Below are 15,593 nucleotides of genomic sequence, written 5' to 3'. Positions count from 1 at the left end.
GAAACTCGATCAGGATTTCCCCAAATCGCGAACCAAAGGGCCCGCGATGGTGACAATGAGGACCTTTGCAGCGGGCAAGCACATTGGTGCACCATTACTGATCATACTCAACCACAGACATAAATTGGGCATTATACCCAGCCCGGCGGAATTCCGCATAAGTCATTTCTCAGATGTACATGTACACTCCCTACACTACAACATTCAATAGGCACGGCGGCAGCGTACCTTTCCCAGGAGGCTCCACACGTGGTCCCTGTTCTGGATGATTCCCTCGAGGCACTGGTACGCCAAGTGCACCGTGGGGCTGGCGCTACGCGCGGGCACGATGCGGTCCAGATCCATCGCTGCAGCGTCCCGTCCACCACGCCACGCGGGCGCACGTCACTCGCGACGGTTACGCAAACAACCGAAACTAACAATACCTAACAATTTCCCAGACACAGTCTGTAAAACACGAAGAGAAACTGCGACGAAGGGTTGAGGCCGCGTACGTCGGTTCACTCGTTTCGTGGAACGAACAACTTTTTTGAAAGCCAACACAGTTTCGAAACCACGACTCCGCGAAATAACCAACTGCTGCAACAGTTTCTCAGGCACAGTACAAGTGTCCCGCGCCGTAACAGCGACGCGAAGCTCAAAGCCGGAGTCAATCAGTGAAGCGAGGTTTTCCAATCACCAACAGCCTTAAAAAGGCTACTGCCCCGGCGGATGCTCTTCGGAGATACTCAAGTAACAGCCGAATTCCTGAAGCTTCGAAGAGGTCTTCACGCGATGGGGCTCTTACGAGCAACACTCTTCTCGCTCGTCTGGTGCGACGACCCAGACAGACGGGTAGAGGCCACCTTACTGTAATCCCGACACCGTGTTGTTCTCTGTGACACTGAAAGCCTCCTACAGAGCTCCGAGAGGGTGTTCGCCAAGACAGCCGCTTGCGCAGAATAAAAAGAGAACGCGCGATACAAGAAAACACTTCCAGTGGTAACACGGTGTGTTCGCGTAAACAACGAAGCGGCGCCGATAGTGTAGCACGCAGCGAGTGAAGTCAGAGCACGCGTTTCCGCAGTATAGAAAGCAAATATATACAAAAGGGCGGGGAAGTCGCCAGCCGACGCCAGAAGATGGATGTGCGCATTGCCGTTCACATGAGGCGAACGCGGAGACGGAGAGAGCACAACAAGGGAGTGCTGGGGAGGGTCGGTGACGTACAGCCTTTCACAGACGACGTAGGAGACAGTCAAATCGGGTGGGGGAGGAGGATGCCGAGAGGGCGTGGGTGGATGACGGTAGACAGAAAGCCAGAAGCGGAGCAGGAGTGCGCGAGGAACGGTAAGCAAACACGCAACACGAGGGTGGGCGAACGAAATTAAAAGCTCGGAACACCGGCCCGACTTCACCTCTCGGACGTAGTTGCGTGCAGAATGGGTTTGTAGGTTTCAGGACCAGGTAGTAGAATTTAGAGCGACTTGATACACCACGAAGGCATACCAGGTTGTGATACCTTGTATCCTGACAGTTTGCAAAAAGAAGAGATCCTCCCTTTTATTATTTCTGTTTTCTTGTACTCAAAGTTGCAATAAGTACTCACAGTTCAGTACACTACAAGAGGTCAGCAATAAGAATTTTGGAATAAGTACAGTCGTTATTTACAGGCAAAAAAAAAAAAACCCCTTTTCGAAGCTGCTGAAATACGCCGGACAAAATTGCGCATTTCTTTTTATTAATTTTTTCCTTACCCTCACGCTATGTTCTTGAGCACTTGTCGCTTACGCATATGACTGTTATTTATTCAAATTACCTGCAGCGCCTGAAGGCAATCCAGGGGGAAATAGACAGAATAATATATTCTTATACAAAAAGAATAACCACGAAAAAAACATCAACGCAAAAACAGAAGAATCAAAAGATGTAACTATTAGTATGTCTCTGAACGATGTTTCAGTACGGCAGTCGACATCTCCTGTGGAAGCCCATTCCACCGGGAGATTGTGTGGAAAAAAAAACGAGTGTTGCTAGACGTTAGTTCCGCAATAAACTTTCTTTTATTTTTAAGAGTGTCCTCACTTATGTGAGATAAGAAATGGCGAGGCAACATGTAAAACCAAGCCGTAAAAATTATTTTCTTCGTTCCTTCTTGTAATTGGATAACTAAGGTATAAAGACGTATAGTGAAGAGATAGGCAACATTACCATTCCGACCGTTGGTGGAGAAAGGGTCGAGGTACGCAGCTTTTGACGGCGCAGCCGACGTGGAGTTGGAGCAAGCTGCGTCGAGCATCGGGATCAGGGCAACCTTGACATACACTCGCCCTACCGACTTCGGTTCCATGTACGTCGTAGGTTACGCAACGCTGCATGGAACTGACTACCCAGGCTACGCCAGACGCTCCGGCGCCAGCACCGCCAAGACAAGCGAGGAAGAGAAAGAGGGGGGAGGAGGGTCAGTGCAGATTGCAGCCGCGGAACTTACGAAACGCAGCTGGTGCGGCTCCGTCGTCTCGAGTGGAACGGCAGGTGGAGAGGAATTCCCCCAACAAACACTACGAACGATCTCTCTCCTATATGGAACCTGCCCCACCACTTCCATTCTCTTCGAAGCGAGGAGGAGAGAAGAGGCACTGTGCCAACGACTCGGTGCCAAGGCGTATGCTCGCGCCGAGGGACAAACACACTGCCACGCGTGCGCAATCGGATTTCAGGACGCACAAGAGGTCGGGATCGAAGGAATACAATTCTGCTGGGTTAAAGGTGACATCTCGGGAACCGCGGCGCGAAGAGCGGGATATTAAAGATCACACGGACAAATCAGTGCTACCGTTGTTTCTCGCAGTCTGCGAGAAGTATCATACGCGAACGTATGCATATGCGAACAAGCTCGGATTGACGAAAACCGATATTCGGCAAGAACACGAGCACAAGAACACCGCCTGAAAAGAACTGCTCTGAGGAGAGGCGCACAGCACAACAGCGAGTTGTACACACTGCGCACACAAATGTCTTTCCGTGACCAAAGGGTGTTATGACCGCCATCGGTAGGCGCCATGCTGTCGCTGAAAAGCGTAGCCGGGCAGCGTTCCCACGCCTAGAACCCAGTTTTCTCGGAACCAGCGTCCAGAAATGACGGGGGAGCGGCGCTCTTTTAATCCTCAAAGAGGTAGCCATGCCCGCCAGGTATTGTCCCTGCTAGCCGGCGGATGAGACGTCACGTCGCCACGAAGCGGTAAGCCGTTCCAGAGGGGACAACAAAGACAGAGTATTCCTTTGAAGAAACGGAAACTGCCGGGACCACGACCCCATCGGGTGCGATTCAGAGGAATCTAGTTGAGAAAAAGGGGCGGTCAGTTTTAACAATGGTTGCACGTGCGTGTTAAGTATGGCTACTGATTATTGAATTGGAGATGCATATTGGTCTGTTTAAGTTTGTAAGTCACATGATGCGGAGTAAATTTTTGAAAAGGAAAACCGCCGAACTAAAGGCTGAAAATTGAAGTCCATTAATCATTTGTACGAATATACCGAGAAGGTAAAAACTAAAAGAATTGTTGTTTTTTTAGTGTTTCAAAGGTTTAGTTTAATATCGTATGCCTTTACTGTCATGTGGATGTGGCGTGAATTGGCATTTAGGGAAGAAGATATTAACATAGACCAGATGATTTCGTAAAATGGTTAAGTTTGGCGCAACACAGTGCAGTTGTCGTTGCGCGTTATGAGACTTGAGAGCCATTGGCACACGGTTTTATAAAAAACCTTCGCGATTGTTGTGAGGTGCTTTTCAGGTGTTTTTACCTATGGTTATTTTTGCGTTGTACACGGTGTGTTACAACGTAACGTAAGAAAGACAAAGTGTGAGGGATTAAGCGTTTGGTTAATAGCGCCATGTATTTTGCAATGCTTAGAAATGAGAGTAATTGAAGGCTCAGGAGAGCCCAGTGAGATTTACTCAGAGGCATTAGCAAAGGCAGTTTGCTTCAACCAAACCAACCTTCTAGAAGGAAGTGTTTGTCACTGTTTTGTTGGTTTTCTTTGAAGACAATTGATCAAGTGAGCGGAACGGTAAACGTTTTCTCAGGTTGAGTGAACGAACAGTATTTTTGTCCACAACTTAGGCAAAAGTTTTAGGAAAGCTAGATAGCTTACTGTATCAGTAGTAGACAATTATTGGTACACGTAAACAAAAACGGACTTTAGGACAATCTTAGCGCTCGCTGAGTCCGGAACCGAACCGATGCTCTCAGCGGGACAGAGCCGTGTAAGTAGTCAGCGACAAAAAGAAGGAGGCTGCCGTTATATGTCTCGACGACAGTGGCAACGAGTCTGATGCGTTCTACTTGAGCCAGAATTTGGGCTCTCGTGAGATAACGTACTGCGCTTCAGGAAAGGAGTGCGCCTGCATTGTGTAGAGCATTCATCAGTGGCAGTGTTATCTCAGATGGGCTAAATTTAAAGTAGATACAGACCATTGTCCCCTTGGCTGCAAACCATGACCTCGAAGAACAGTCGCCTTGTGAGGCGGAGCTTGATTCTTAAAGGAAAAAAAAATATCATTTTGACATTAGGTAAAAAAAGGGCAAATTGAATGGAAACGCTGACGCGCTCAGCCGCTCTTTCTAAGCCATTCTGGGGTGCTCTTTATGTATCAAAATTGATATTTTAGTTTTTTTTTGTCGTGCATCTTATTATGAGAAGGTTTAAGATAGCACGTTTGATTTCTCAGCACAAGTGAATCCTGAGAGTTTTGAGTGTGAGCTTTTTGTTAAAGCTAGTAAAGAAAATTGGTTTGCCATCCCTCTTTTGGCTTGGTTGTTCGAAGGGGGCCGAGTACTTGCTTGTGCCTGTGGTCGAGTTTCAGAAACAGTGTCGAAGATTCGGCAATTACCCGGACCATGCCACAAGCGAAGGCCAGTTTCTGGCATTCAACTACGGACCCTTTCGTCGTCCCTGCGAGCAGCAGTGTTGACCGCTGCCCTCCGTGACTCATCTGGCGAGGGGGAAGCTGTTATGACCGCCATCGGTAGGCGCCATGCTGTCGCTGAAAAGCGTAGCCGGGCAGCGTTCCCACGCCTAGAACCCAGTTTTCTCGGAACCAGCGTCCAGAAATGACGGGGGAGCGGCGCTCTTTTAATCCTCAAAGAGGTAGCCATGCCCGCCAGGTATTGTCCCTGCTAGCCGGCGGATGAGACGTCACGTCGCCACGAAGCGGTAAGCCGTTCCAGAGGGGACAACAAAGACAGAGTATTCCTTTGAAGAAACGGCGACCGCCGCCACAAAGTGCCCTGCTAATTGAGCGGACAGATTGGCGGACCGTTTGATGCCTGCTGTCCGAAGCTTGGAACCCCGACCAGCGACATACACGACGAGCAAGAGCCTCTCTGGCGCCACCTTTAAGTGCAGTGATCTTGACTCGAAATTGGATGTTCACGTGCGCCGTGCATGCTCGTACCCCTCACCTGTTGTGTGTGTGTGTGTGATTGGTGTTCCACTGAAGAAGGAGGAGCCCGACAGGGCTTATAACGGCGCCGCAGAGTGCAGGACGTCGCTCTGAACCAAGTAAAGGTTTAACCACCACGCTCGTGGTTTGTGAACTCTTAACCCCATGCTGTAAATATTTGTAAATAGTGCCATAAACCTTGTTTGTTTTTCGTATCCCCATCTTGTAAGCGGTCGTTTCCTCAACCCGAAGCTACACCACGCTACCACAGCACCCCGGGATCACAACAACTGGTGATCAGCGGTGGGATCACGACAACTGGTCGTCAGCGGTGGGATACGACTCAGCACCCCGAGCCGCGACAAGGGACATTGCAATCAGTTGTACACCACTTCGAATTATCGAGCACATCCGGAGGTTTGCGTACATCTTCAACTATAGGCGCGCCGAATCTGTAAGAAAACTATACCTATTACGCGACAAAAACTGGGAGGAATAACAAAGATCAAGAAATGCGAAAGAAAGAGACAAAGGTGGGGATAAGAAATCGTCGCGACCCTCTACGTACCTACTGCCAAAAAAAGCAAGGCATCTATCGCTGGCAACCAACTCGGTTCGGGTTGTTTTCCACGCACCCTCTACCAGCACAAGACGCCTACGTAATCGCTCGGGAAAAGCACCGAAAAGCGTCCCCTCGAGCGTTGGCTGTCTAGATTTCATACAGCGCTACAGCCGGAGTCCGCGAGCGGCTTCCGTACTCCACCTTTTGCGTTATACCACACTCTCATTGGGTATAAGGCTGTCGAACAAAATCAAACGGGGAGAGTTCAATGGTACACAAGAGCTTCGGAACCCAACGGAAGACAATGGCACATCGCCGTGCCGTGGCCACTATATAATGTGAGGACCCTGTCATTACTGGCGAAGCCATCCTTACGGGGTTACCATACATGACTGCATATGGAACCTTATCTTATTAGGGTCATCGCCATATAGACGCGAATGGAGCCACATATCGAATGGATAATCTATATATGGCTTCCAATGAAACTATATATGGCAAAACCACACAGTGTGGTCATGCCACTATATATCTTGGAAGGCCTTTGATGGCGCTTTCTATGACACACAATATATATATATATATATATATATATATATATATATATATATATATATATATATATATATATATATATATATATAGTTCGAAAGACACCTCTTCCTAAGAAATTTGCATATACTATATTGCTTGCACAGATATACACGGACACTTACAAACGCAAAATAAATTATAGTCGGACTGCGACAAGCGTAACTACGAATATGCCAGTAATTACGGTCGGCCATGACACCGAAGCCGGTTCTCAAATTAGGGGGAGGAATGCGAAGATATGGTTCTGGAACATAAGTACCCTGGTGCGTGGACGCGTTAGCCCGCGAAGGGTCGGCGGCTACGCTGGACACACACCGCGCGACTTGACCAACATTCGACAATCGAGGCCAACCCCTTTCCCCGCCCCGCTGTTCTCCAGGCAGCCTCGGGCCGCTCGAGCTGGGACTACGCAGGAATTTCACGAAGGTCGCCGAGACCTCTTCCGCCCACAAGAGCCAATGAGCGTGGGCGGCAGAGAAAGAAAAACAGAAAGCTTCAGCGGTGTTGCGGAATCACCAAAGGGGTTCGCCGAATACGGGGTCACCACGGCAGTCCCTTCTAGCGACATTATTTCGTCTCTATTCGTCTAACCATAGTTACTAACATAACACTAAATTTTATTCAACGAATGCTCTTGCCGAAAAATAAACCAAATAACTTTTAAAAGGTTTTTTTTTTTTCAGGATGTCCACAATCTTCTTTGCGTCAGCGTTATGCCGTGCAATCGTAGCCGCAAACGTGAAGGGCCAGACAGGTGACGCCACATGGCGGGGCCAACATGAACGAAGCAAGCACATAATTGTTATGCAAAGACATTGTGCATTCTACTAGCGGGTTGGTGTAAATATTCAGTTGCAGACTAACACTGAATGAGTTGCCTTTATAACGTTTCCTTCTCTCAAGAACGCTCGGCAAAAACAAACGTGTCTATAGTTATGGTTCTGTGAAGCGTCACAAGATGTCACCATCGTTCAGTAACCTGGTTTTCCGTAAACCCCTTCAAGTATACCGGAATATCGTACACATTAAAAAGCGCTAATAACTGATAAGAAATAATAGACAAAATGACGCCAAGGAAAGTATAGGGGATGTTGTTAGAAGTAATTGTAATGTAAATGAAAAGTAAGAAAAGTAAGTGGACGAAAACATTACCTGCCAAAATTATCATTGTCACTTGATGACGTCAAGGTGAAGTCGCATATCGTCATGATTTGTGACATCACATCAAAAGGGGGCGTCATGGTATGACATCTTAGCCTGATCAAAACTGCTCCAATCACGGAGGCAATGCAAAACCAGGCGAGCTTCTTCCGATCTTTGCGGCAGTGCAAAACTACGTTAGGTTCAGGAAGCTTTCTCTGGAGGGGCAGGTTGAATACGTCGACTGATAACAAGAACAAAATATGGATTTTGCCATCGAGTCGTCTTACGTGTGTGCATGAAAGACCCTGTGGAATGTATTATTATTATTATTATTATTATTATTATTATTATTATTATTTAGGCCGTAAGTGACTAAACCCCGACAGGAGTCCCCTGGTGAGAATTTCGCTCCCTTTGAAGACCTTGCGCTGTAGATACGCGCGGAACAGTTGCACGTGCCATGCCCGTAGATATGGGCTGTCAGCGGTCTTGCATCAGCTTTTCTCTCTCTCCTTTGACCCCGAAACTATACCCCCCCCCCCCCCCCCCGCCCGCCGGCGCGTCTCGCGTAGCCGTTCGACTGGCCGCCTTTTTTCATGTCTCTCTCGTTTGCCGCGGTCGGTTTGTTCGGTCTGCAGGTCGGGCAGTTGTCGCCGGCGTAGCGTAACGGCCGCGCAGCCAGCCTTGAACTTGTTCGCGGCACAGCGACTGTAGACTGTGTTCCGCTTTCACGGAGTTACAGAGGTCACTCCTATACGCTGTCTCCCATTTGAAAGAGTAACAGGGTTGGGGACGATGACGAGTATTTAGTGAATACTAGTCTCTTTATCGGTCATTCAAATGCCACATGTTCCCTACTCTGAGTACTCTAATGCCAAACGTTTCACTATCACAAGTTCATTATCAGCGAAGAAAATTAAGGTTAAGGTTCCATTTTGAACTTTTGCGCCGAAATCCCCACGCATTGCGTCAGAATTTCAAATTTTATTTTTGGTGTTTTCATGACATCGGCTCGATGAAATTTTCTGAAACTTCACATGCTAGGTCTAGAGGATCTACAAATGAGAATGTAATTCAATTGATTTGACTGATAGATATGGGGGGGTTTAACGTCCCAAACCAACCTTTTGATTATGAGAGACGCCGTAGTGAAAGCCTCCGGAAATTTCGACCACCTAGGGTTCTGTAACGTGCACACAAATCTGAGCACATGTCCTACAGCGTCCTCGCCTCCATCAAAAGTACAGCCGCCGCGGGCGGGATTCCATTCCGCGACCTGTGAGCAACCGAGTGCCCCAGCCACCAAACCACGGCGGCGGGGCGTGAGAACGCAATTCAATTTTATTGATTGGATGCTACGTACTTTCCAGTAGGCGAGTTCAAAACCTCTGACGTCACGATGCACGATGTTTGGTGGGGGAAAAAGCGTCGCATCGCGGCAAGAGTGGTGTTTTCGGGATTGTGAAATTGTACTAAACTAACACGCGAAAAATTGATTGATATGTGGGGTTTAACGTCCCAAAGCCACCATATGATTATGAGAGACGCCGTATTGGAGGGCTCCGGAAATTTCGACCACCTGGGAACACGCAAAAACTCGTTTTGCTCTTTAGCGTTCTATAAAAACGACCATATGTCAGCGCCCCCTGCATCTTGCGTTTCTAGCTAAGCCTGTGACACACGTTTTAGCGCTTTTTATGCGATTACCAAATCGCATTAAAGACAATGACTGAGAGAGGAAGATGAGACAGCCTAAAAACTGCTCGTGGGAAATGAAAAGCAACTGCTACACAACGTCTGCAGCCTCCCTCCAGAAAAATAAAAAGGTGGGTGAAAAAAAGAGTACGGTCGGAGCAGCCTATACCTGGAGCCGACAAACAATAAACTTACACCGGCCCACATTACACCCGAGACGCGCGTGAACAGTCCATCCGTGAGACCGGATGTGGACGGACATGCGCAGACGAGGGAAGGAGGGGAGAAGAGCGCAAGGCAGGCACGCATAGCCAGGATACTATTTCAGGGGACCACGTGACACCCCCTCGTCCCACCTGTGCGTGTATGCTGGAGTGTGTATGTATGCGCACAACCATGCAACTAGTAAACAAAAAAAACATCAAAAGGCAGGGGAATCGAAATACCTACGCTTCTTTCACTACGCACGCCGCATCCGCGTAACGTCGGCAGAGTCAAATGACGACGAAGCGCTGCGCTGAGATCGTATATACGCATGCCGTAGACACCGAAGCCGCAATTGGTATGTGCGAGTGAAAGCGGAATGCACAGGCACACGGCTTCCAACGACGGTACGTGGCCATATTGAACGATCGCATATGGCACGCTGCTAATACACGTATCATAGGAGCAGAAGCAGATGTAAAAGTATACTACTACTACTACTACTTTTACTACCACTATTACTACTTGTAGTAGTAGTAGCAGTAGTAGTAGTAGTAGTAATAACATTCGCCGTTTATTTACAAAAAAAAGATTTACCAAATAATCAACGAACAGAATAAAAAAAAACACGAATTTCTGGGTTTCTGAGTTCCAAAACTGCGATATACGGTTGGACGAACTCCATGTTTTCGATGACCAATCACCGGTTAAATTTCTTACAATCCAGATTTATCAGATAAACTCCGATGTCAACAGCTAATTTACGTTGTCTTTTTTTTTATCGAAAACGCATCGTTTAAACTGCATAGCAACTTGTTTGGCCGATATGAACTCAGCCTCGCGTCAATATTATCTCGTATAGATCGCACAAATGGCTCGTCACGCACTGAGCGAGAGAGGTCGGCGTATACTCCCGGGGGCGCGTGACGACATACATTAGAGAGTTTTAGTACTGCGGAATGGTGCTACGTACGCATCACGCAAGCGCCTTGCGTTACGTAGCGTCCTTTGCCACTAATCGGCTGTTAGTACGCCGTAGTACCCGCGTACGTAACGAGCGTGAAGCGTGTTGCGTCATCTGGTAGATCAGAATAGAAGCACGTGTTGTTGACAGCCAATGTGAGCCAATTCAAGTGTTATAGCCAGATTATGGCCATATTTTAAGCCACAGTACAGTGTACTAGAATAGGGGCAGTGTGCTCACTGCCCTATCCTTGCGGCGCTCCGCCGTAGCGCACTCTGTGTCGACTTCCACGATGCCCACCAGGGGCGCTGACGCTTGACGCACCTGAAAAACTTCGCTTGGTTCGTGTTGGCCGTGTTGGCGGACGGGGCTGGTTCGCTCAGTTCAGTTCGATCGGTTCGATTGGATCAACGTGGGTACCCCGTGTGCGTGTTCTGTGCTTTATGCTTGGATCATTGTGTAGTATGTGTTCGTGAAGATGCCTAACCGCCATCGAAATTACTGTTTTGCGCCCGGTTGTCGAACCGGGTACAGTCGTGTGCAGGATGCACCACAGGCGTCTTTGTTCAGCGTCCCGCGTGATGAAGAACGGCGGAAGGAGTGGGAAAGAAATCCCCACCGTGCAGATAAGAAACTGTACGGGTTTTCTGCGGTCTGCGAACTGCATTTCGAACCGAGCTTCGTTATCAAGGAGTTCGTGCACCATATAGATGGCAAAGAGGGACGTATTCCTCGTGATAAACCGACGCTGTCGGAAAACGCCGTCCCCACGATTCTTCCAAATTTGCCGCAGTACCTCACGAAGAAGATGCCAAAACCGAGAGCTAAAAGGAAGATGTGCGAAAATGAACATGCAGCCGCAAAGAAAAAGAGCCGAAGTGCTCTCGAGATTGACTGCACGGAATTTCCACGGGCTGCTGTTGGTGATTCAGGGGAGGACTGCGACTTGACATACGATGACGTTCCAGTGGAGCCCGAGCACTGCTTGTCGTTTTGTTATTGTTTTAAAGACTCCTTGCAAGTAATGGTGCATATCAATGTGTAAATGTCTCGATTTGCCATTATTCAGCCTTTTTTTTACCCTAATATTTCTTGTGCAAATTCTTTCATCACTTATTTGTAAATAAACATTATTTCATCCATTTACATGGATTTTTATCATTTCTTTTTAATTTGCTACGTCATTGACTTGATGGATACACGAAATATGAAAATTCAGAGGCAATGAATGGAATGGACTCTGGCAGTGAAGGACAGGAGCGGGTGTAAATCAATGAAAGAGGTCTCCGTCCTGCAGGACCTAACAGGCTGTTGATAATAATGATGCTACGTCTTGTTTACAGCAAGAATCACGCTACACACCAATCATCACCTAAAGTCTCGAAGCAGGGATGCTAGAATGTTAAACGTCGTGCGTGGTTGTCATGGTGGTTAAAGTTTGGGTTTAGAGCGCGCATTCCTGCAGCAGGCACGTAATCAAGAAAAACCCGGCGTGGAGGCTGTTTAAGGCGTTGTACTGTTGAACCCAAGGACGTGTGTTCGATCCTAGCCGTGGTGGCTGTTCTCCTGACGGAGGAGAAAAACGAAACAAGCCGTGCGTCGGCATTTCGGCTGACGTTAAAAATTCTAAAGGGATCTAAATTAACCTGCAGCCCTCCGCTATGGCGCACCTCATAGCGGAAGTGTGGCGTCGGCCCGTTAAACTCCAAAATTTTAATTTTGACATTGCGAAAAAAAAGTGCGTAGTGTTTTTCGCACCTCGGAACCGCAATCGACATGACCGCTGCATTAGCGAAACCACTTTGAACATTTAAACGGCCGGAAAATAATACAATGTCAGTTGCTTCACGCCCTGCACACTGATAAGATGCCCCAAAAGAAGTGTCGTGCATTGCATGTCGCGAACGTTGCATAATTTCTGGCATTTCAACAATTGCGCTGTGGCTCTCTACTTCGGCGCGCAAAGGAGTTTCAGGTGACGCTGCGAACCACGCCGCCTCTCGGCGTCGACACAAAGTGAGTCACCCACCGCCGCCTGTGAGCACACTGCCTCTATTCTAGTACACTGTAGCCACAGAGCCGGTCGGTGCTTGCCTTCGATGCCGCCATTTTGCAAAACGAAGTCTCGCGCTGTCGCGAACTTGTTAGAGAGCGGCGCGATTACCTCATACGTACGCACGCACGCATCTCATGCGTGCGTACGTAGCGGCTGCGTACGTAACGCGATACGTGCGCGTTGCGGCCTGCGCATGCGCACTACGCAGAACGTGGCGTCCTTACGTACGCAACGCCGCCACGTACGCAGTACTAAAACTCTCTATTATACGGCCTCTTGGCGGTGCTGCGGAGACGCTCCAGGGAACAACCAAAAATAAGGACCTAGTAAACGTATACATATATGCTCGCGTCTATTGCGACACGCATATTTACACAAAATAAAAAAAACAGAAATTTCGAGGTAGATAACTTTCGAAAACACGGGGTTATAATTACGAGGAACGCCGGAGCGGAGAGTTGGAGGAAATTAATTTCGACCACCTCGGGTCGTTTCAACGCGCGTCGCACAACACGCGCGAGTCTCTACCATTCCACATCCGTCAAAGTGCAACCACCTATAGACCGGGATCGAGCCGGCGAAGATTGGTTCAGCAGATGAACGCCGTAAATAGTTGTACCACCGGCATGCCAACAGAAGTACAACGGGTGTTGAAACTTGGGCGAGTTGATTTGTCGTACTCGAAACGGTCCAGTAACGCGAAAGAATAAACGGCCCGCCCGGCCGGCCAGCACAAAAAAGGCAGTGCGCTTACTTCCAATTATTTGTTGTTGTTGTTGTTGGCAAATCGCATCAAATACGTAGTTTTGCGCGAGCGTGCGAGAAACACCCGAACGTAGCGCCAAGATAAAACAGCACCACCGCAACGTCCAGGACCAAATTTTCATACATGGTTCTCCTGCTCAAGGTAGGTCATTTCGTATTCAGAAGTATAAACGCCCGAGCGTAACGCCAAGATAAGATGCTTTATCGCCATATCTTGGCGTTACGCTCGAGTATTGTTTTTTATATATATACTTACTTGAGCAAGACTATATATATATATATATATATATATATATATATATATATATATATATATATATATATATATATATATATATATATATAGAGAGAGAGAGAGAGAGAGAGAGAGAGAGAAGACACCTTTGATTGTTCTCTGAGAGTTCTGGCTGGCCACGTATGCGACTTTGTTTAAAGATGCACGTCAATTCTCCTAGATTGGTCATTGTACACTCTCTCCGTAAAGTCATTTGACCCGCAAGAGAGTTTAAGTGCCTCTTTCAGGTCTACGGTGACGGAGCCCCACATACTCTTTTTTTTTTTTTTGACCGTTCGATCACAAATCATCAGAAAGAATAAAGAGTATTCTGCAGAGAGACGTCCTCTTCGATTAAATCGGTTTGTTACGCGAAAGAATAAAAGAAGAGCGGAACCAACGAGTGAGTGTGCACTAGACAACAGAAACCAACAGCGCAAACAAACAGCTCAGAGACAGCGAACATGTATGCAAGAGCAATAATGAAACGGAGACGGTGCATGAGGTACCGCACCTCGTCTGGACCGCTTCCGGAGATCCGCTTTCATTTCCCTCTCGCACTGTTTCGTCTCACTTTGATATATTTCTCGGCTCTCGTTGAAGACCTGGCCGAAACGTATAAGCACGAGGGATAAAAACTACAATTACAAGTCTCCTTTCAATTGTGGTTGAACGACGGAAGAGCAAGTTTTTTTTTTCATTCGTTATAGGCACAACCAAGCGAATCCAACAGACAATGAGGTAAGGGAGAGCATACTATAAGGCCACGCATAACTGTAGTGTTGTAATAGTGACGTATATTAGAATGCCATAAGGTTGACAAGAAGAAAAAAAACACATTTTTCGTCGGTCGAACGTCAACCCACAACCTTCGAACCTTGTCGTTGTATTCCTCGTGCTAACGTGCCTCAACCCACACCCAGTTGCGCACGACCAACCATCTCAACAATTCATCATCTCAAAACAGACGCATTGCACACGATGTGAACAGAGTGTAAATAAATAAAAAAACGTCTCATGCTAGTTTGGTTGATCACACCGAGGCGAAAACAGCGCGCACTGACGAAGACGGACCGAGGGAACACAGGGCTCTGGCGCAAACTATATCTAACAAATGGAGGCCATACGCCGCAATAAGTATACAGCACGTATCAGAAAGAGATAAGGGGCACAGCAATGCCACTGCGAGACTGTAACTACAAAATTAGTTCCCCCGAGGTGTTTTTTTTTCTCCTTCCTTTCAACTCGTTTGATTCGACCTATCGCTAAACGAATATGTGTCTCCTGGGCAACGACGTCGCACATACAGACGCACGATCGACAGTAACAAATCCTCGTCGTTTAGTCGGCTTATACACGCTCAGAGTTCGTTAAATAAGTACCTCTTCTCCTTTCATTACCGCTAGAGCATCCCCCCCCCCCATTTCTTTTTCTTTAATGGCTGCACACGCACGACAACGCTACTAACGCCATTCAAAACACTATACAAGATGATGACGGCAAAACGTTGCACGTGGAAAAAGAAAGCCATTCGCAAGCGCTGGCGGCGACCTTCCGGAGGAAACGAAGAATCTCACATCCATTAGGTATATGTAATGGATGCACGTGCTTTGTCGTCTGTCGAAATACGCAACTGAGGCCGCACGGACGCAACGCCAAAGAACCCACATATTTGCCCACGGGCCAGCCATTGTGCCTGTCAAAACCGGTTCCGTAATTCTGCGATTCGTCAAAACTCCTCCGTATCGCGAAATTGTCGAATGGCAGCATTTCCAGCCAATGATGCACACAGTGCCTTCTGGGCATATTGTGATTTGGTCGAGATGATGATTGCGACTAATTAGAAGCAAGGTTCAGAAATTAGCGCTGCTAAATGAACACTTGACTTGTGGGCTTTAACGTCCAAAA

At 47.7% G+C, this 15,593-nt stretch overlaps 1 protein-coding gene across 3 annotated transcripts in view; it reads right to left on the bottom strand.

Moving 5' to 3' along the window:
* Nucleotides 1–15,593, bottom strand: part of Lpin (phosphatidate phosphatase LPIN) — a 162,799-nt gene that overhangs the window by 103,395 nt on the left and 43,811 nt on the right. Inside the window, exon 1 of one of the 3 annotated variants that reach the window (XM_075866169.1) lies at nt 2,191–2,211. The exons of 1 other annotated variant lie outside the window; for it this stretch is intronic. In XM_075866169.1, the coding sequence (XP_075722284.1) occupies nt 2,191–2,193 (3 nt within the window). In that variant the 5' untranslated portion in view covers nt 2,194–2,211. Of the gene's footprint in view, nt 1–228; nt 806–2,190; nt 2,212–15,593 lie in introns of those variants that run through there. One more of the 3 variants, XM_037418975.2, reaches the window with a different exon arrangement.

This window comes from Rhipicephalus microplus, chromosome 6 (genome assembly GCF_043290135.1).
Source record: "Rhipicephalus microplus isolate Deutch F79 chromosome 6, USDA_Rmic, whole genome shotgun sequence".
Lineage (NCBI taxonomy): Eukaryota > Metazoa > Arthropoda > Arachnida > Ixodida > Ixodidae > Rhipicephalus > Rhipicephalus microplus.
The sequence above is the reverse complement of the archived record's forward strand: the minus strand, read 5'-3'. Positions and strand labels throughout refer to the sequence as shown.